The 22,510-nt window shown below is 41.2% G+C and overlaps 1 protein-coding gene across 5 annotated transcripts in view; it reads left to right on the plus strand.

The window, feature by feature from the left end:
* Pdpk1 (3-phosphoinositide dependent protein kinase 1) overlaps window positions 1-22,510 on the plus strand; it is a 62,339-nt gene that overhangs the window by 19,862 nt on the left and 19,967 nt on the right. For 4 of the 5 annotated variants that reach the window (XM_051181258.1, XM_051181256.1, XM_051181259.1 and 1 more), the window contains exons 2-4: window positions 15,390-15,659; window positions 19,067-19,109; window positions 19,332-19,469. In XM_051181258.1, coding sequence (XP_051037215.1) covers window positions 15,447-15,659; window positions 19,067-19,109; window positions 19,332-19,469 — 394 coding nt within the window. In that variant the 5' untranslated portion in view covers window positions 15,390-15,446. Of the gene's footprint in view, window positions 1-12,407; window positions 12,498-15,389; window positions 15,660-19,066; window positions 19,110-19,331; window positions 19,470-22,510 lie in introns of those variants that run through there. The other variant, XM_051181257.1, reaches the window with a different exon arrangement.

The following is a 22,510-nucleotide window of genomic DNA, read 5'->3' on the forward strand; positions in this document are numbered from 1 at the left end:
TTAAACAAATGCAACATAAACAAACATTACATACCTTAAAATAGTATTCCCCAACATTTCCTGCTTTTTATCTAAAATGAAAAGTTTTAACTTTAACGTAGTAAGACTGTATGCAATAAGAACAATTATCAAATAAAAATCACATTCACAATGTACTGAATTCCAATTTATTTGTGTCTGATAAATTTAATAAAAATACTCCATAAACCAGTGCTGTTAAACACTGAGCCATCTTTCCAGCCCTTTGATATTTTCTTGTGATGGTCATAAGGGACCCTATGGTACTGAGATGCTGCCTGCATCCTGTTGGTGTTCATAATGTCCACATGATTGATGTTAGATGAAGTTCATTGTACTTTACTAAAATTAAACCTTTGGTCAATGATGCTTGCAGCATGTGTCACTTATTGTAGATATGTTTTATTTTGGAAGGGATCATTCTGCTTATCCAGTCAAGTCCTTCTAGATGAAGACACTGGGGATTTGGAGAGTTCCTGACTGGTGAAGGTTGGAGCTGGCCTGGAGTACAGACTCTCCAGACAGTATCTACAGGCTTAGACACTTCTAGGACACTATATAGTACAGAGACATACCAATAGTGCAATGAGTGTGAGCCCCTTGATAGGACTGGTTTCTCTAAAAAAAAAGTTTAAAGCCAGGCATGGTGGCATATACCTTTAATCCCAGCACTTGGGAGGCAGGTGTTTTCTTGAGTTCAAGGCCAGTCTGGTCTACAGTGAGTTCCAAGTCCCTGAGGCTGTGAAGAGAGGCCCTGTCTCAAAACAACCCCCCCAAAACCCCCAAAATTTAAAATTTAAGTTACATTTATTTGTGTACTTTTTTAATATTTTTGTTTTTCGAGACAGGGTTTCACTGTGTAGCTCTGGCTGTCCTGGATCTCACGGATTTGCCTCTGCCTCCCAAGTGCTGGGACTAAAGGCATGCATCGCCACCACCCAGCTTTGTTTACTTTATGTTAATATAAGCACATGTTTGGCACATTTCTTTCCTTCACCAAATGTATCCCAGGTTCAACTCAATTGAAAGGAAAGAAAGGGCTTTTACCTGCTGACTCATCTCACTAGACTGAGACTTTTTTTTAAAAATCAGGACCAGATCCTTGTCTCCTACTGCATTTGGAGATGGTACTTTGTTATCAGTTTACTTCTGCACACTTCAATTCTTGCTACTTTCTCAGCTGGGAGTCTGTATCCTGGCTTTTGTGATCATTGTGGTTAGTTTCATAACCTCCTCAAATTTGTTTCCAGGTAGAAGTGCAGTACTATTTATTGTATGACCTTTGCCTTGAGTCACATAAATCTGGGGGTGATTTGAAGCTTTTAATTTAAAAATATATTTTTAAAGACAGTTTTCTAATTACAGCAGGTTAACTTTGACTAGTCAGTATTGTAGTCCAAGTTGGTTGTGCTTAAGATCCTCCTTCTTTAGTCTCCTGAGTACATGTACCACTTAATTTTTGTTTCAGACTTTGATCTTTCTATGTTGTCCATGTTGACCTTAAAATCACAGTTGTGCTTCCTCAGCCTTTCAGTAGCTGGAATTATAGGCACATGCCACTATGTCCACCTTGGAAGATAGACATGTCAGAAAGCTGGAATTTTGGTTTGTTTGCCTCAGTCTGGTGCAGCAGTAGTTGGTTCTCAATCTTCCTAGTGCTTCGACCCTTTATTATAGTTCCTCAAGCTGTGGTGATCCCCAATCATACAGTTATTTTCATTGCTACTTCATAGCTGTAATTTTGCCAGTTATGAGTTGTAATGTAAATATATGGGACCCATGTGTAAGGGTCATTCAATCCTCAAATGGCTCATGATCCACAGGTTGAAACCCATAGCTTTTTCTCCACTTGGCATCAGTAGATGGTAAGACAGTAGAAATTAGGGGTTGGGATGCTGAATCAGTCAGGAAAGTGCCTACCACTCAAGCATGAGGACTTGAGTTCTGATCCCTAGCATCCATGTAAAAGCCAGGTAAGCATCTGTGCTAGTAAGGTGAAGATAGGCCAGTCCCTGTAGCTCACTGATTAGCCCACCCTCGGGGCTATGTACGTGTGTTCTATCTCCTCTCTCTTCCTTTTACTGCCCCCTGCCCCACATTCAGCACTGGAGGAAGGATCTTTTTGTATGACAAATACTGATATGTAAGAGTTCATCTCAGCATTTGACTTGGAGTCCTGGAGGCCAAGGTTCTTATAAGGAGTACACTGAAGCAGGAAACTGATTACAAGGTGCCAGGGTCAGAGCTCTAGTCTGAAAGGGAGGTCCTCTGTGCCTGCGGGCTCTGAAACATCATTCTAATTCTCAGACTAGAATATGGGGAAAGCATTTGTTGAATGAATTTAATTCCCAAGGAAAGATTCATGGTTAAGTGGTGTATATGATAACAGATTAGAAACACAGTAGCTCTTATATCAACTTTAATATGTTAAATTAATTTTAGCAAAGCAAAAGTAAGAACTTATTGTTGCTGGTTAAGAATAGAGTACACTTAGTAAAGCTTCTAATTGATATTTATTCTAAATTTTACCTGAGTTTTTGGCATTAAAATGGAATTTCTGTAAGTTTATGTATATGACTGCTTGCCTGTATGTGTGTATAGGTACCATGTGTGTACCTCCTGCATACAGAGGCCAGAAGTAGGCTTTGGATTCCCTGGAACTGATGTTGCAGATGATTATGAGCCACTAAGTCCATGCTGGGAATTGAGTGTGGGTTCTCAGCAAGAGCATGTGTTCTTAGTCACTGATCCTCTCCAGGCCTTGAAATGGAATTAGTCCATAGGTTGGATTATATTTAATTATCATGTTATTTCTAATATAGCTCTTGAAGTTACTGATTTCTTCTTACCCTATACATAATCTGCATTCTGAAGGTATTAGTTCATTCTATCTGTGCAAATGCTCCTTAGTGTTTAATCACTCATTCCAAAAGAAATTAATGAACAAATGAGTGAATGAATGAACATGGAGTCCAAAAGGCTTTAGGGACTTCTTGTGGTCTCATTGATATGTTTCTTTAGAAACTCAAGCCTGTCCCCCATCAAAACTTCTTGCCCACATCTTTTTCTTTCCAGAGCTTGTTGTCCTGGTTGCTGTTCCCCAGCTGTCAAGGTTAAGAGTTAACAGTCTGTCCTTCTCTCAGAAGTCATCACTGTTAACTCATTAGATTCTTATTGTGTACCAGATGTTGTTTTGTAATTTTTTTCTAAAAGTTGCATATGCATTTCTTTAAAATTCTCTTTATAGTGACACATAATTCATGAGAAAGAGCCTCATGATGTAATCCTTGGCTTAACTAGAACTTTCTATTTAGACCAAGCTGGTCTTGAACTCAAAGATCTTCCTGTCTCTGCCTCCTGTGACTGGGATTAAAGGTGTGGGCTATCATAGTGGACCTGATTGTGGTTTTGTTTGTTTGTTTGTTTGTTTTTTTTAATACCTAAGAACCATCTTGGACAGGAACATCACTGTTTAGCTGGCCTCCATCCATGGGTAGACCAGGCTGCCCCACCTCAACCTCTATCATTCTACTTTGTCCTTAGCTCCATTGCAAGGTCAGCTTGCTACCAGGTAATTAGGGACTGTGAATTTTTTTTTTTTTTTTTTAAATGTATGGCTCTACATTTAGCAAAAATAAGCTTCTGTGTACCTGGTTGTTAGTCTCCTGAGTGAAGCTATTGTCTGTAGCTTTGAAAGTCTCAAGATATCTGATGTTGGACTTGAGAAGGCAGAGATGAAATCTACCAGTTGTTTGTTTTCTTTTGCCTCAAATTTGTATTATAGTGTATTTGTTGATCAAATGTTACATTTAGCAGTTTTGAGCTGCTTAATAAATTGATGATTTCTTTTTCTTTTTTGATGATTTCTTAAATACCCAGTGACAGCAATATATTATGTTTTTCTGTTGAGTCTGTTTTGGGTGGACATGAGAATAGTTTGCCTACATGTATGTCTGTGTACTACATGTGTGTCTGGTTCCCTCAGGCCAGAAGAGAGCATTAGATTCCCTAGAACTAGAGTTAGATGGTGTGAGCCACCATGTGGGTGCTAGGAACCAAACCCCTGTGTCCTCTGGAAAAGCATCCATTGCTATTAACTGGTGAGCCATCTCTCCATCCCCCTGACCCTCTGTATTTTTATCTCTTTTAAGAATTAATATCTCTAGCTGGGCATTGGTGGCACACACCTTTAGTCCCAGCACTCGGGAGGCAGAGGTAGGTGGATCTCTGTGAGTTCAAGTCCAGCCTGGTCTACAGAGCAAGTTCCAGGACAGGCTCCAAAGCAATACAGAAAAACCATGTTTCGAAAAACAAAACAAAACAAAAAACCCAAAACCAAAACAAACAAAACAAAAAAACTGGAGAGATAGCTCAAAGGTTAAGAGCACTAACTGTTCTTCCAGAGGTCCTGAGTTCAATTCCCATCAACTATATGGTGGCCCACAACCATCTATAATGAGATCTGAAGCCCTCTTCTGCAGACAAACATGCAGACAGAACACTGTATATACAGTAAATAAATCTTTTTAAAAATTAATATCTCATCATTTTCCTGGGATTGTTTCTATTTAAATACATTTTTAAAATATTTATTTTGTATGTGTGTATTTACATCTTTAGTTGGTAATGTGAACCTGGGAGAGCAGGACCTAAAAATGAGGCAGACTAAAGTCCCATGCAATAGCCAACTTTATTCAGAGCATTAAACAATTTATATTCCAAGGGTTAAGAAGAGTCATTTGAGAAAAGTGTATAATCACAAGGAAAGCTGCATGTGGCAGAAACGTGTTTTCCAATAGGGGCATGATGTATAACAACACCTAGATAAACTCATTCTTGTCTGGAGGAGCAGGGAAACACATTCCAAGGACAATTCTAAGTTTTTTAAGAAACTGAGGTCACAAGACTCTTATTTTCTTGGAGTTTTCTCACAAGCACTCAGAATTCCCCTTGAATGATTCTGTTCTTGGACTATGTTCCAACAATGGTGGAAGTAAAAGGACAACTTGCAGGAGTCTGTTCTCTCTTTTTACCATGTGGGTTCTGGGGTTATCAAACTAAGGTCATCAGGTTTTTGATATGGCAAGTTCCTTTACCCACTGAGTTATCTTGCTGGCCTGGCCTAGAGTTTCTACTTCTGAGAGTGTGACTGTTGCGCGCGCACACACACACACACACACACACACACACACACACACACACACACACAAAATTGAAAGTACTCAGAAAGTGCTAAGCTTACAAATAAACTATTTTTACCAAGGCATAGTAAGTAGGAGACTCTAGGTGTGGAACTGCCACTCTAATGACTTGGCATATCATGGCTGTGGATCATCTGAGCTCATCACTGATATGAAATTGCCAGTGAGGCATGCTGAAGCTTCCATTTTTTTGGGGGGGGGTTAGAGTGGGTTAGGGGGTTGTGCAGAGCTTCTCTGTGTAGCCTTGGCTGTCCTGGAACTCACTCTGTAGACCAGGCTGGCCTAGAACTCAGAGATCTGTCTGCCTTTGAAGACATGCACCACCATGCCTGGTTGAAGCTTCCAGTCTTAATCATAAGTGAGAGTAACTAGGATTTAGGATACAGATGTGTCAGTTTGAAATAAGGTGTCTACATGACAGGTAGAGTTTTTAAGGTTTTTTTTTTTTTTAAGATTTATTTTTATGTGTATAAATGCTTTGCCTACATGCATATATGCTCATGTGCATGTCTGTTGGATTCCCTAGAACTGGGGTTACAGATCATTGTGAGCCACAGCATGAATGCTAGGAATCAAGTTGGGGTCCTCTGGAAAAGCAGCCAGCCCTGAAGTAGAGTTGTGTTTTGTTTGGTTGGATTGTTTTGATGAGATATTGCCATATACCCTTGGTTGGCCTGGAACTCTGTATGTGGCCCTGGTTCATCTGCTTCTGCCTCCTGAATGCTACGATTAGTCAGAGGTTTGTTGTTGTCTTTGAGATGCAGTTTTGCTGGGCATTGGTTGTGCATGCCTTTAATCCCAGCATGCAGGAGGTACAGGCAGGCAGATCTCTATGAGTTTGAGACCAGCCTGGTCTACAGAGCAAGTTCCAGGACAGGTTCCAAAGCAATACAGAAAAAATTCTGTCTTGAAAATTGAGAGAGAGAGAGAGAGAGAGAGAGAGAGAGAGAGAGTTTTACCCAAGCTGGACTTACTCAAATTCTTAGCAATCCTATTAAGTGCTAGAGTCATGAGTGTGTGTTACTATACCCAGACTTATTGAACTAAGAGAAGAGGCATGGTAGACTGGCTTTTTGTTTTAAATTTCTCCAGAAATTTAAATTTCAGAATCTTTGAAAATGTTTGCTTACCATTATTTTGGGTTACGGTGTGGGTAGCAAAGTGATGGGGCTGTGCCTCAAGGGGATGACTCATTCCCAGACCTGAAACATCTGGGTTCTTTGGCTGTGTGGCCTTGGTTAGAAGGTTAGAAGAGATAGCAGGGCCCTCCTTGGCATGTGGCCCTCTGGGCAGTGTGTATCTTATATCTTGCAGAGTAGCTTAATTCCATCAAGCTTTGTTCTTTCTAGTAACAGCTGTAGTACAATAAGCATGTAGACTTTACACTTTTTTAGTTTGTTTTTCGAGAGGGGGTTTCTCTGTATTGCTTTGGAACCTGTCCTGGAACTCACTTTGTACGTAGACCAGGCTGGCCTCACTCAGAGAGATTCACCTGCCTCTGTCTCCTGAGTGCTAGGATTACACTTTGAGGCATTTCATTTCACAATTGATGTTTTAAAAGGTAAGATTGTAACTATCATTGCCTTTAGTTACAAGTAAATTCAGACATTAAACCACAGTGATGGTTATAAGTTAGGTTGCAACCATATTGACCTTGTAAATATCACCCAACTGGGGAGAAGCCTTGCGAGGAGTTTGGCTAGTGAACTATAGCCAAGGCAGGAAGAAATTACAGAATTCATGTAAGCATTAGGTTGCTAAGAGATGATGTTCTCATGCTCATACAAGTAGCACTTCTGGGGCAGGGCATTGGTGGTGCACATGGTTTACAAAGGACAGCTAGGACTATTACACAGAGAAACCTGTCTCCAAAAACAAACAAACAAACAAATAAATAAATAAAATAAAAAAATAAAAAAGCAAAGCAAAAAACCTGAAGCCAGGATGGGAGGCTTATCTCAGGATCCAGAGTATTTTGTTCCTGTCCTTGCTGATGACTTCAGAAAGGTGTCAGCGGCAGAGCTATCAGTTTGTTATTTCTTCTGAAGTGCTAAATGTACCTTCAAAGAAAAGCTTATTTTTACTTTAAGCATTTTCTGTTTTGTTTTGTTTTTTTTTTTTTTTTTTCTTTTTCAGACATGGTTTTTACTATGTATCCCTGGCTGATTTGGAAATTGCTAAGTAGACCAGGCTGGCCTTGAACTTACACAGAGATCTGCTTGCTTCTGTCTCCCAACTAGTTTTAAACTAAAAGAAAGAAAAAAAAAAAAAAAATTAGGGGCTGGAGTTTTGGCTAATCAGTTTAAGAGACTCACTGGTTGCTCTTCCAGAGATCCTGTGTTTGGTTTCCAGAACCCACATTGCTGCTCACAACAGTTTGTAACTCTAGTTCCATTGGATTTGACCCCCTTTTCTGACCTTCACAAGCACTGCATACATATGGTATACAGGCATAAATGCAGGCAAAACACCCATATGCATAAAATTTTTGTAATTACAATTTTCTATTTTATGTATATGTGTATTTTCCCTGCATATATGTGTGTACCACATGTGTACCAAGGACCCTTAGAGGCCAGAAGATTCCCTGGAATTGAAGTTACAGACTGTTGTAAATTATCATGTGAATAACTGTAAATTGAACCAAGATCCTCTGGAAGAGCAGCCGTGCTCTTAACTACTGACTCTTATTTCCAGCCCCCTTTTGAGCTTTTCAGTGGCATTTTATTTTAGTTTTTAGTGATACTGTCAGGGATCTTAAAGGAAAGTACCAGCATTAAGTGTCTTGTGTTCACAGCTAGGAAAGACTTGAGTTAAAATCTTTCAATGATGAGCTCTGGAAAGTATATGGACAGTAAGTGGCTCAGCCAGAATTCTATTTATGTTTCTGACTGGTCTGGTCTGTATTCTGGAATGGCTTGCTGTACCATAGAGAAACAAGATGTTTTTCATAGCAATGAAGTACAAGTTCTTAGGTGTTTCTTCTCAGTTTTATCCTAACAGTTCACTCCACCAGTAATAAAATTTTAAATCAGAGAAATATTGGGCATAATCTTACAGAAAATGAAATGCCATAGACTGGCATTTGGAAACAGCATTGTCAATCAGTTACAGCCAAAATCTGCGCCAGGATCCCAAGAGGAGCTAGACCAGAAAGTGAGGAATGGTGCCTAGGTGGCACTTCCTTGGGCATGAGCCTGGATGTCTTGCTGAATTTACTGCTGGAGAATCACAGCTGAAAATGAGATGGCAGACAGTTGTTTGGCAGGAGGATTGTTCTTGTCCAGACATTTGGGCTTGTGGCATCTTTGCCAAGTGTGCTAAGGAAGTGGTAGTACTACCTCATCCTGAGCTAGTATACCTATTCTTTTCCTCTCTGCCTCTGGGATCCCTAACCCTGAGGTTTGTACCTCCTTCTGCTCTGAAAGGTGACCATACAGTACCTAGTTCCAGAGGAGCACTGAACCATTGAAAATCTGGGTATCATTGCCTCTGAGATCAGAGTAGGTTCTTAACAGGGATTGTTGCCTTTGGGATGTTTAATGGGGCCACTGCCTCTGTCCCCTAGGTGCCAGTAACACTTTCTCCCATGTGTGAGAACCCTAAATGTCCCTAGTGCTTGTCTGGTTTTGCCTTAATTGAGAGCCTCTGGGAGAGAATATTTGCCAGGGTTTCTCAGTTTTAACTTGTGTTAGTAGCATCTGTGTCCCTCTTAAAGGAATGGATTTCAGTTGTGGTCCTGTAACTGATAGCTCTTAGAATGGGCCCTTTGAGAGTCAGCCTTAAGATTGTATCTGTGTCTGGCCAGCCAATTGCTTGTAGACTAGACATGTATACTCTTCTTGGGAAAATACCTTTGGTGGCACATCTGAGCTAACCAGCTATTTTTGGGGTGAGGCTTGATGTCTTTTGCATTGGTCCATATTAAGAATACATCAGATGTTGTATTCCACAGTAAAAAATGGCAGCTCTGAAATGTCCTATCTGTAGGTTTCTCTCTCTGTTTTTTAATTTAACTCTTGGACACCCCCTCCCCCCAATAAACATTACCAGGAATAATAAACAGACAGTTCTGTCCTTCAGATGTCTGTTCTCATGCTCCTAACCTTTCATATTTGCTTTAGGTGATTTGGGTGTTTCCTGTGACACCTGCTGTTGCGTGTGTAGATGAGTATTAAAAAGGAAGTTGGCATGATTTGTGCCCATTGATTTCTCTTTTTTCCAAATCCATTCTGTCTGGTGTTTTGGAGTCTGCTGGAGTAGATTAAGCCCTGTCAGGTGAACCCTATGGTTCCTAGTGAGCCCCACTCTGGCTAGCAGCTTCCATAGAGACCAAGAGCCACTGGCCACACTGCTTTAGGTAGGTGGTTGGACAAGGGGTCAGTAGAACCAAGTTCAGATATAGACTCATCTTAGGACACCAGTGCTTTTTTTCTGAACTGCTGTCCTGGAGGCTTCTGTTGTAACCATGGAAACCACTCAGGTGGTAAAGAAAAAAAGGTTCTCTAGATATATGCCTAAAAACTATGAGCCCACATACCTGCTTCCAGTGGGCTCTCCAAGGGCCAAAACTGTAAAATGAGCAGTCAGGAAGCATGAGCTGAAGATAGCTTTTGGGCAAATGTTCCTGAGGACAATATAAACATTTATTGTTTGTGTCCTTCAAAGGATGTTTGTTATCAAGGTCATCTGTCTCAAAATAACCAGTTTGATAGGGACTGTCAATCTGCACAGTTATTGTGGCAGGCTCTTTGAAATTCCTCGATGTTCTTGCATGTCTCTCAGAACCTTGTGTTTCTTGGGTTCTGGCTACTATGAAGGAACAAAGTTGCCCCCTATTTGGGCTTCCTTGTGGGCTGGATTGTAATTCAGTGGTAGAGTACTTGTCTAGCATGTGTTTGGTCTTAAAAAAAAACTCCATTGGCTCCTTTCCTGGATTTTTGGGGTCAAGAATTGTGTTGGTACACAGATAGGTCCTGAGTCGTCAGCTTGTCACATCTATTATTTTTCTCCTCCATCCTTTTTTTTTTTTTTTTTTTTTTTTTTAAAGACAAGGTTTCTCTGTATCCCTGGAACTCACTCTGTAGATCAGGCTGGCCTTGCACTCACAGAGATCTCTGCCTGCCTCTGCTTCCCAAGTGCTGGGATTAAAAGAGTGTGCCACCACTACCTTTCTTAAGAATGTATTTCTTTTTCTGTTTCTTAAGAATTTATATCTTGGGTCAGTTGTGATGGCACACACCTTTAATCCCAGCACTTGGGAAGCAGAGACAGGTGGAACTCTCTGATTTTGAGGCCAGGTTGGTGTATATAGAAAATTCTGGAGAGATGGCTCAGAGATTAAAAGCACTGGGGTGCTCTTTCAGAGGTCCTGAGTTCAATTCCCAGCAGCCACATTGTGGTTCATAAACATCTGTAATGAGATCTGGTGCCCTCTTCTGGTGTGCAAGCATACAAGTAGAACACTGTGTACATAATAAATAAATAAAATCTTAAAAATTCCAGGCCAACCAGGACTACACAGACCTTGTCTCTCAAAAGAAAGAAAACTATGTCTTACCTGTGTGGTGGGTCACATCTGTAATCTCAGTAACTCAAGAGATGGAGGCTGTGAGATCTGAAGATCAAGGTCATCCTAGATCACATGAAATCCTATCTTATAACAACACCAAAAGTTTATGTTTGAGATTTTCCTTCCATAGCACACTGACTTTTTGTTGTTGTTGTTTTATTTATTTTTTGTTTTTGAGACTGGGTTTCTCTCTGTGTAGTTCTGGCTGTCCTGAAACTCACTCTGTAGGCCATACTAACATTAAACTCACAGAGCTCTGCCTATCTCTGCCTCCCAAGTACTGGAACTAAAGATGTGTGCTACCATGCCCAGCTTGCACACTGACTTTTTGAGACAGAATTTTGATATGTAGCCCTGGCTGGGCTGGAATTTGCTATGTAGACCAGGCTGATCACAGAAATATACCTATTTCTGCTTCCTGGGAACTGGGATTAAAGGTATATATCACCATACCTGGCTAAGTCTAGCTTGTTGAGCACATGAAATTTCACACAGAAAAACCTTACCTGTCTCCTTTTTCACCAGCACAGTGCTTGCAGCCATTAGACTCAAGTTATATTTAACTTGGTTTTTGTTGTTGTTCTATTGAAATGTGACATAAGTAATTTCCATAAGCTAATACCCTGTTTTTTTCACCCTTATCATTCTCTTCAATAGCATCTATTTTTTCAACCAGTTCTGCCTCCTCTTATACATATATTTCTGCCTCCTCTTATATATATATATTTCACTACACACACACACACACACACACACACACACACACACACGTACACACACACGTTGAGTAGAATGTGTTGTGTATACAGGCATTCTACCACTGAACCACTTTCCTAGCCTTTATTTTATTTAATTAGAAGTTATTTTAAAATTCCAGAAGGGGCCAGGCAATGGTGGTGCATGCCTTTAATCCTTTAATCCCAGTACTCAGGAGCTAGAGGCAGATAAATCTCTTGAGTTTGAGGCCAGCCTGGTCTACAAAGCAGTTTCAGGACAGCCAGGATTGTTAAACAGAAAAACCCTGTCTTAAAGCCCCACCCCCCAAAAAAATTTCCAGAAGCTTATAGATAGATATAATATAATCATAACCAGCTCCTCCAGTTGTGTAACCATGTTACTACACCTTATATATCTGTTTCTAAAGGCTACATAGTGTTCCACTAAGTGTGCATATCTTGGCTTACCTATTACCTTTGCCTTGAGCATCTAAGCAGGTCTCAGCTTTAGCTGAAATATCCAAAGTTACAGTAGTGCTGGGCATGGAACCAGTGCCTTGTACATTCTAGGCAAGTGTGTTACCATATAGCCATACCCCCTGTCCACTATATTTTTATTTTGTATTAGTTTATAAATATGCTCTTAACATAGTTACCTCATTTCCTTAGGTTGAATTTCTAAGATGGAAAGACTTTTCTAAGATGTTTAAGACTTTTTAAATTTTATTTTTATTTTTTTGTGTGCATACATAGTGTGTATAAGTGTGTATGTGTGAAGGTATATTTGTGCCATCCATGGTGTCCAAGAGGTAATAAAAGAACAACCTTAAGTACTAGTATTCATTTTTTACCTTGTTTGAGGCAGAGTTTCATTGTTTGCTACTGTGTTTCATACTTCAGGCTATCTGGTCCAAGGGCTTCTGGAGAATTTTTCTACCTCCCATCTCTCCATAGAAATGCTGAGATTACAGATGCATCACAGACAAAATGGTATGCATCTGGTTTTTACCTGGCTTTCAAGAATCTGGACTCAGATCATCAGGTTTGAATATTACAAGCTTTTACTCATTAAGCCAAGGACATCCCTTGTGTAAGGGTTTTTTTGTTTTTGTTTTTTTTTTTTTTGTTTGTTTTTTTTTTTTTTTTTGGTAGGGGTAATACATGGCTAGGATCGATGTGTTCCTTTTTATTGAATTTATTAAACTCCACATTTGCTGATGATTTTACTGAGACTTTGAACACTGCTCCACGCACAGAGAAATGAAAACTTAATTTCCGGCTGAGATTCTTAGACCCCTATTACAGTCAGGTGGTCATACTTCACTGGTAATGTGTTTGGTTAGCTCTTTCGTATTTTCATACTTTACCTAGCATGATGATGGGTTCAACAGATCCACCCAAAAGAAAAAGCTGTCTCATCCTGCCACGGAGCAGGTACAAGGTTACTGATGGTGGTTGCTTAGCTAGAACCCTTGGGAGTATGCTCCTGCTGTTTTGACCTTCTAAGGAGGCTGCTCTTAGGAGCCCAGGCTCACACACTGCATTGTGGGGGTAGCCAAGACACCATCCTGTGTTACCATCTGCTGCTCTCTTCTCTACCTTGGTATTTATCATGTTCAGGTCACAAGATGTTCTTTCTAGATTTGTTATGCTTTTTGTGATCTCAGGTTGAGCATCTCCTTTAACTCTTGGTAGCTGTTTTCTTTTGCTCATTCTTGGCTACTGTGTGCCTGCCTGTCCTACTGTGTGTTTTCAGAACCCTGGTTCTTTATGGTTCTGTATTTTTTTTCCTTCCTTGTTTATCTAGAAAGCAATCATCCTTGTCTGTCCTGATTATCTCATACACTGACATACTGCTTTGTTTACTAACAGCCATTCAGTCGACTTAGCCCATAGAGTTATATTGTTAGGCTTAAAAAAAAAAAAAAAAAAAAAAAAAAAGTCAACCTATCTTAGTGTATCATTGTGGACTCATGCCTTTTTCTGAAGCTCAGCTTATTCTTTCTGAGCAGACAGCTTTCAGTTTTTGATTGGGTCATGTGTGGTCAGAATAGGCAGGAAGTTTCAGGACCTGATTCGTAGAGTTGTGTACTTTTAAATTTTCTTTTGGGTAATGTTGGAAATTGAACGTAAGGCCTCATGAATGCCAGGTAAGCACTCAAGAACTGGGTTATCTATGTTTGCTGAAGTTCTTGATGAGGACTGTTAGAGACTAGCATGTAAGTAACTTTGATATGCTGAGTTCATTTTATGATGGTTGGGTGGGGTGTGTGATGTTTGTATGTACTTGGACAGTGTACACTCTACTCTTTTCTTCTCCTTCTCTTCTTGTTTGTTTCTTTGTTGTTGTTGTTTTTTTTTTTTTTGTTTTGTCTTTTTGTTTTTGTTTTTGTTTTGACGACCCGGGACTCTGTGTAGCCCTTGCTGCCCTGGAATTCTCTCTTTAGACCAGGCTGGCTTCAAACTCAGAGAGATCTGCCTGCCTCTGAAGCACTGGGATTAAAAGCTTGGGTCATCACTATGTAGCTCTACCTTTTTTCTTTTAGCTTTTAGTTTTTTATTTTTTAATTTTCTTACATTTTTAAAATAACAGAGTCTTACTGGCCTGGGACTTGACAGTTAGACTTAAACTGGCTGGACAGTTAGTGTCCCAGCAATTGCTTATCTCCACTTTCCCAATGCTGAGATTAAAGGTAGACTACCAGTTTTTGCTTTTGTTGATTTTTTTTGGGGGGGAGGGGCAGGGGGAGCTCGCTATTGAACCCAGGGCCTTATGCATGCTAGGTACCTGCTGTACTACTGAGCTATATCCCCAGTCCCCATTTATTTTTTATTTTAATTCTACAGATTGGATTTGGGTCCTATGCTTACAAATCAAATAGTTTACTGATTGAGCTATATCTTCCCCATCTTTTATAGTCAGGGTAGTGTCATTACTATGAGGATATACCAAGGACAGACCTGAAAAGAAGACTTTTATGGATGTGGGTACAATTTTTACATGCTGCAAGTTTAGCTATGAGTACTTAATCCCTTTCTCTGTGTTCCTCTTTTCCACTCCTACCCCACTCCTCCCTCCCTCCCTCCCTCCCTCTCTCTCTCTCTCTCTCTCTTTCTCTCTCTCTCTCTCTTTCTCTCTTTCTTTCTTTCTTGACAGGGTTTCACTCTGTAGCTTTGAAGCCTGTCCTGGAACTTGCTCTGTAGACCAGGCTGGTCTCAAACTCACAAGGACTCACCTGCCTCTGCCTCTCTAGTTCTGGGAACAAAGGCATGCACCGCCACCACCCAGCCCACACATCCTTTTTTGGGTTCATGATCTTGCTATGTAGCCAAGGCTGGCCCAGAGGCAAGCCATGGTTTTTCTGCATACTAGGGTTACAGGTGTTCACCACCACACCTTGCTTATGTTTCCATTTTTAACTGTGTATTTCCTCTCATCTTTCATATTTCTCTCTCATTGACTGTTCTAGCATAATTTTGTTAATGATTGCCAAAATGCTTTCCAAAAGCATTTTAACAGTAACATTAGTTTTGGGCACTAACCATAATTGTATGAGTATTCTTGCTTCATTATAAGTCCTGCCAGTATTGGGTATCTGTATAAAGTAAACACACTCCAGAATTGCATATGCACAATACTATGTCTGCTTACCTTAGCCTGGCCTTAGAGGTAGTTGGAGTAGTACTGAGGGAGATGTGAGGACATGCCTGGATGTGAGCAAGGGAGAGGAAGGGAAGGACTTTGGCTCCAGTGGACACCCAGAGTCAGATAGATGTGCTGTCCTGCCTTCCCCAGTACCATAATAAAGTGCTTGTACTTGGACTCATGTGCTCAGGACAAGAGAGCTGCTTGACTCTTACCATTTTCCTCTGTGTTTGCAGTATGATGCTGTTCCCATTCAGTCCAGTGTGGTGCTATGTTCCTGCCCATCCTCATCAATGGTGAGGTCCCAGACCGAGTCCAGCTCGGCCCCTGGCATTCCTAGTGGTGTTAACAGACAGGGACCCACCATGGATGGCACCACAGCTGAAGCCCGACCAAGTACCAAGCCCTTGCAGCAGCACCCTGCCCAGCTGCCACCACAACCTCGAAAGAAACGACCTGAAGACTTCAAGTTTGGGAAAATTCTTGGAGAGGGCTCTTTTTCGACAGTGAGTATGTGCCTCTACTGCTCTTGCTTTTTGAGCGCAGGGTTCTCTTCTCTTGGGATCACTGACTATTGAGAACACCTGACCAGGCATTGTTCTCCTGGTAGGTGGTTTCATGCCCTTATAGTTGTTTTCTGCTATGAGTGCCACTAGAATTTTGGAGGGAATGGACTCTTCCAGAAAACCACCCGAAGAAAGCATGGTTAAACTGGAGTTTTTTCTGTTTTGGCTTATACTTTTATTCCATATATTCAGGAGGCCGAGGCTGAGGAGTTTGAACCAGGAAATAACATATTGAATGCCTATCTTAAAAACAAACAAAAGCAGCTTTAAAATTACAATTAAGGCATGTCTGTTCTGTATTGTCTTGTCTTACTGGACAGGCCACCAGAAGCTTTTAGTTAGATTGAAAGTTAGTATCATTTGTTTGTTTATGGAGATCGGGTTTCTCTGTGTGTAACAACCCTGGTTGTCCTGGAACTCAGGCTAGCCTTAAACTCACAAAGATCTGCTTGTCTCTGCCTCCTGAGTGCTGGGATTAAAGGCTTGTGCCACCATCACCAGGCAAGCCTTAGTATCTTTTTTTGGAAACTTTTGGTTTGTTTGTTTTAGGACCTAAACTATGACACTAAGTATTTGCTGGAGAGTCCAGATTTATTTATTTATTTTGTAACTTCTAGGCCAAGTGGTTAATTCTGCAAGAGTGTTCACTCTCAATTCCAAATAGCCTCCAGTAAAACAGATTTCTGTGTTCCATCTCCAATCTGAAATAGACACTCCAGGGTAGTTGCAGAGGGGCCTAACTTTTAGAGAATTCCTAAACAGCCAGTCTTCTTGTACCTGACTTTGTGAAGAATGCATATGTGCAATTTGTTTTCTTCTTGTCTTTATTTTTTGAGACAAAGTCTCACTACCGAGCCCTAACTAGCCCAGAACTTCCTGTGTAGATAATGCTGGCCTTGAATTCAGAGATTTGCCTGCCTCTGCTTCCTGCGTGCATGCATTAAAGGTGAGTGCCATGATGACTGGGTGGATTCTTCTCTTACTCTCTCTTTATATTTATGAAAGATTCTAAAATACAAAGAACACTTATATTCTAAACATTTCATTTTGAACTAACGTTGACACTTAAAGTTTAAGGTTTAAATCTTATGTAGCAATTCTGAAGTAATTTTGTTTATAGAAGGATTGTGGCCTTATGAAAAAAGCCTTCAACCATGAAGATTGTTCCTGTGCCTCTGGAACTCACCACGCCTTGTAGGAAGAGGAAATTGCTTTGAGATCCCTGGGTTCTACACTCGACTACAGATGATATTCTAGTGAAGTTATTAATTTTTTCAGTTTACTCCTTTATACTCTTCTTCACAGGGATGGAAATTAGTTAGGTACCATCTTTCCAGAGTGGCAGTCATCCTTCTCATTCAGTGCCATTTTGAACTCATGCCATGAGGTAGCTGGGAAAGCACTGCAAGCAGGAGGCTGTTTCCTGGCTCTTTGAAACCTGTAGTCCTGGATCTCAAATGAGGTGTCACACTGATTCAGCTCTATTCTTGAAATAGCACTTAAATTAGATTTCCAGTATTTTAACCAGATTGAGTAGGATATTCACTTGGCAGAACCTGAAACTAGTGCGAGAGAGCAGAAAGGCCCCAAAGTACATGTCATATCCAAGATAGTAATGACATCACCCCTGGTGACATAGAGCAACATGTCCCATGCAGTTCTCTAGAAGGCTCTCTCTGTTTGTGGGAAACCTGCTTATGAAATTCCAGGTTTAGAAATCAGCTCACAAGCTGGGCATGATGGCACATGCCTTTGATCCTAGCACCAAGCAGGCTAAGACAGGTGGATCTCTATGAGTTCAAGGCCAGTCTGGTCTACATAGTGAGCTTCAGGCCAGCCAAGGATACTCAATGAAACCCTGCCCCCAACAAAAAAATACCCTCCTCAGAAAGGATTCCAATCAACCACAGTACTCTTCCAGCAGCTCCTCTTTCCCTTTTCATACATAGGAAGCTAAGCATGCATGCTCATAAATGAATGTGAATATATATATATATATATATATATATATATATATAGTCTCCATTCCCAAGGGGGAATACACACTGCTCCAGCCTGCTCCTCTCACCCTAGTGGCTGTGAGATATCATGTTCCCTTAAAAGCTTCTTTGAGACCTTTCTGCTTTAAATACATTCAGTTCTACCTTGTTCCTCCTGGTGGCCATGGGCATCTCGTTGTGCTTTTCCAGGCCAGTGTCTAGGGAGTTCTGTCACAGAATATGATTAACAACCAGGAGCCAGGTGACCCTGCCCTGTGACCTTCTAAAGGTTTTTCCAGCAGGCCCAGTGAATTCTTGGGGCATGTTTTATTTGCTCTTTGATTCTCTGTCTATCATTTCAGGTATCTAAAAAAGCACTAATTTGCATTTATCAGCTATTTTGGGGCTAAGTGTCTTTGGCAAAGCTGCCCCTTCAGACTCTAGCTAAACGTTGGGCCTGTCAGCTCCTTTCAGTCTGCCTCAGGTGTGCCCAGGGTTTACTGTAGTCTGCCACTGAAGCAAAGTCTCACAGGCAGAGATGTGCTCTATATAGAGAACGTTCTGTAAAGATGGTTTCTTCTGTGCTGTTTTAGTTTTTGGTACACAATACAGCCATAACTATGTTCATGCTATTAAATGAACTATATGACAGCAATTATTTGGAGCAACCTAAATCAAGGGCAGCTTTTTTCTTAGGTCTATATTGGAAGATCTCTCTCTCTCTCTCTCTCTCTCTCTCTCTCTCCTGCCTGCCTGCCTGCCCGCCCATCTTTTGTTGTTTTGTTTTTTAAGACAGGGTTTCTCTGTGTAGCCCTGGCTGTCTTGGAACTCTCCCTGTAGACCAGGCTGGCCTCAAACTCAAGAGCTCCACCTTCCACTGCCTCCTAAATGCTGGAATTAAAGGTGTGCGCCACCACCTGGTAAGACATATTCTTGAAGTTATTTTTTTCTGAAGAAATTTCCAGTACCCACTGTGGTGATATTTGGACTTGTCAGTCAATAAAATTCTTTTTTGTTTGTGATAGGGTGTGTTGAGACAGGCTCTTATTGTGTAACAGTTGCCTGGAGTTTGGAATCCTCCTGCCTCTGGCTTCCAAGTATTAAGATTATAGGTGTGTACATTAAAAACTCCGGGTAGCTAACTGATTATGAACTTTTGAAAATGATGGCACAATTACTGTTTATCATTTAATGTTTGTTATCATAGCATAAGCAGTGGCTTTCTGATATGTTTGTTAGTATAGGATCCAATGTAACTTTAAATGTAACTTCAAGTTGTGTGTATGGTCTGGGCAGCCTGTGCAGGATGACAGTGACTTACTAGATTTATCTCATTATTACACTGTGTTCCCCCCCCCCCCCAACCAGGTTGTTCTGGCCCGAGAACTGGCTACTTCCAGAGAATATGCTAGTAAGTACTAACTCCAGTGATCTGTGTATTGGGATTCAGGGGCAGTGCTACTTTTGTACATATGGCAGGCAGCCTGGGTAGTGGTAGGGCCTATGCTGATTTCGGTCTATGACAAATGTTAGTTAGTTTTCTAGACCATGAAAACTTAAGTGGGTGGTTTGGGGAAAGCTGCAGTTTATGTCAGTTACCTTTATAAATTTACTATTTTTTGCATTTTCTAAGTTAAAATTCTGGAGAAACGTCATATTATAAAAGAGAACAAAGTCCCATACGTAACTAGAGAGAGAGATGTGATGTCACGCCTGGATCACCCATTCTTTGTGAAACTTTACTTTACATTTCAAGACGACGAAAAGTTGTGTATCCTTTGCATGGTCAGTGCTGCCTGAAAACTACCTTGTGTTTTAGAATAGTGACTACATTGTTTGTTCCTTGAAAGGAAAGGACACAGCATGGATTCCCTGTGGGGACTGATATCCTTGGAGGCAACAGACAGTAGCACTTTGAAGGGGAAGCTGTCCCACAGTATTGATGTTTATCGATAAATAATGTACCTAATGGATTGTTATTTTAGCCATGGTTGCTGGACATTGATGCAGAAATGTCCCCTCTTTCCTCTAGCAAATGTTTTGGAATGTCTGTTAGGTATTATTGACTCCTGTTTTTGAAAAGTGAGGGCTTAAGATAAAAAAATGATTTTGGGTTTCCTCAAGTTCCTACAGTTGGCATCAACTTCTCCATACCTTCTTCCGACCTGAGGTACTGAGTTTGGTCAGAAGAACAACTTGACTGGGCATTTGAGAAGTCAGGAACCCAGAGTGCCATCCTTCTGTAGCTCTGTCTACTGCTGGGCTTGCTCAGCCTTTCCAATTCCTTAGAGCTGTTTAAATTGCCTTTCCAGCAGATTCACCTGTATGTATGTTTAACATTGTTGTCTACATTCCTCTTTTTCCTATGTTTTATTTACTTATTTATTGCTTTTTTGAGACAAGGTTTCTCTACATATCACTCACTGGCTGACTTAGGACTCACTATGTAGACAAGATTGCCCTCAAGCTCACCAAGATCCCTCTGCCTCTACCTCTGCCTCCCTAGTGCGGGGAGTAAAGGAATGCACCATCACACTCTCCATTTGCTTCCACTTTTAATGACATCCCTGGCTTCTTCTGCTAGATGCATCTACTTGTGCTCCTCCCCCCTCCTGCTTTCCATTTAGAAGTGCTTATTTACGGGGAGAGGGGCAAAATGCTGATATCTTCTTCATGGGATTGACTATGCTTTGAAAGAGCTTGTACATAGACTATTAAAAGCTATGCCACAGATGTTAAGATAGTAGGATAAGTTGGAAGGACAAGCATTGGTGTCTGGAGTGTGTGGGTCTTTGATCCTTCCTTGTAGATGTATGAGGGCAGAAGCATGTGGGGCTCTCAGTGGGCCAGGTTTCTGAGCTGTGAAGTTGTGGTACCAATTCTGAATTTTCTGTGTGGAGGGGTTGGCTCTGATTCTGGTGTCTGTGGTTCAGACTCCGGGAAAGCAAAATTAGATGTCTTCTGGTGTTTGCCTTCAGAGCCTGATCTACACTGTCATCTGTTACTGAGCCTAGAGAGGCTTGGCAGTGGCTAGATGGGAATAGGTTGTCATTTGATGTATGTACTGGTGCTTGTTTGAGGTCTCAGTGGGCCAGTGGGTGGCTGCTAGGAAAGCCTCCAAGGAGGTGAGTTGTCAGCTGGTTGGCCAGCTACTCAGAAGACTCTGGGAGCCTGGAGATCCAGAGGCCACAGATCACATAGGTTCTGATGAGGGGCTGCCTAGTTGCACAGCCTGGCAATCTAGTAAGTGGCCTGTCCCTGGCCAGAGGTTTAGTCAGTGAACAAGTTGTTGAGAGTTGGACAGGCAGTTTCTTGGGGGCAAAGTTTATGACAGAGGTGAAGCAGTCAGTAGAGATAGACCAAATAGTCTCTTTGTGGAGGACATGTTTAAAGAGGAAGGTCCAGTAGGTTCCAGGAGAACAGATATGTTGATGATGATGGTCTTTAGAGTAAGTAGAGCTTACTGTTTCCCACTATCATCCCTGATCCCCCACCTCTGCTGGCATTGTTTACACAGCAGTCATCAGTGGCTTCTTTATATTCATTAATTACATAGCTCTCTGAACCTACCTTAATTCCTCTTTTATGTTCCCTGTGCATGAAAGTCCATAGAAGTCCAAGTTCAGGTCTGAGCTTTTCTGCCGGTCCTCACAACAATGCTTTTTTTTGTTTTCTTTTGTCTTGAAGCTGTGTTACTAGTCAGCTGTGTGTCACTGCTACAAAATGCCTGGGGCAGGTAGTTCTTTGAAGGGAAGAGATTTGTTTAGTTCATAGTTCACAGGAGGCTGAGTGTCCAGATGGCATGCATGGTGCCTTATGGTATATAGTGGATGTGTGAAGGAAGGATCACATTTTAAGTCAGGAGGCAGAGTAAGTAAGTAGGTGTGGTTGGACTTGCTGGACTTGCTTCTTTTATGCAAATCTTTTTTTTTTTTTTTTTTTTGGAGACGGTTTCTTTGTGGAACTGGGATTAAAGGTGTATACCACCACCACCAGGCCGTGTCACACTTTTGAACAATTTCCAATTATCACTGAGTCTCAGGAGCCCAGTAAGCCAAAGAATGTTGCTGCTTAAAGATTCCCCCCCCCTCCAGTCCTACCACTTGGGAGACCAAGCCTCTAGTCGCATGCACCCTTGAGGAGACACCAAATCATATCAAGACAGTGAATAGCCAAGACAGAATTACACATGCTTGACTTCATCTTCTGTCAGGGTTACAGTGGTAGAATCATAGCTCGGAAGCCAGACCAGAGTGTCCTTGCTATGTGATTTCTAAATGAGACTGGCCATGTTGGTTCAAGTGGAAAGAACTCTAGGTCTTTGTCTAATGGCACATACTGTTCTTGGTCTAAGACCCAGAAGGTCACAACGGCTTGCTACCTCCCATGGGAATGAGATCCAGTAGCTTCTGCCTCACTGGTAATCAGTCCTCACTATAATTTGTGTTGAAGAAAAATGAAACTTTTTGCATGAAGAAATGCCCAGATATGACACTGTCCTTCATTTAGTCACAATTTCAAGTGAAGGAGAGGGACTAGTCCTTGTGTATTTTCTTTTTATTACCTTCAAGAGCATCTGGATGAACCCATACCCATTCAGGACATGTAAGATGAGGCAGAGGCTGGAGGCACCTCTGCCATAGACTGAAAACAGACAGATAAATTACACAAGAACTGTTGAGGGCTGGCTCTCCATCAGATTTAATGTAGGGACCTGGGAAAGTAAGTCCAGAGGCTTGGTCAAGCCTAAGTTTTCCCTGAGGTGTTGTAGTCCTGTCTAGATAGGAGCCAGTGAGGGAACCTTCCTCTTCA

This window comes from Phodopus roborovskii, unplaced genomic scaffold (assembly GCF_943737965.1).
Source record: "Phodopus roborovskii unplaced genomic scaffold, PHOROB, whole genome shotgun sequence".
Classification (NCBI taxonomy): domain Eukaryota; kingdom Metazoa; phylum Chordata; class Mammalia; order Rodentia; family Cricetidae; genus Phodopus; species Phodopus roborovskii.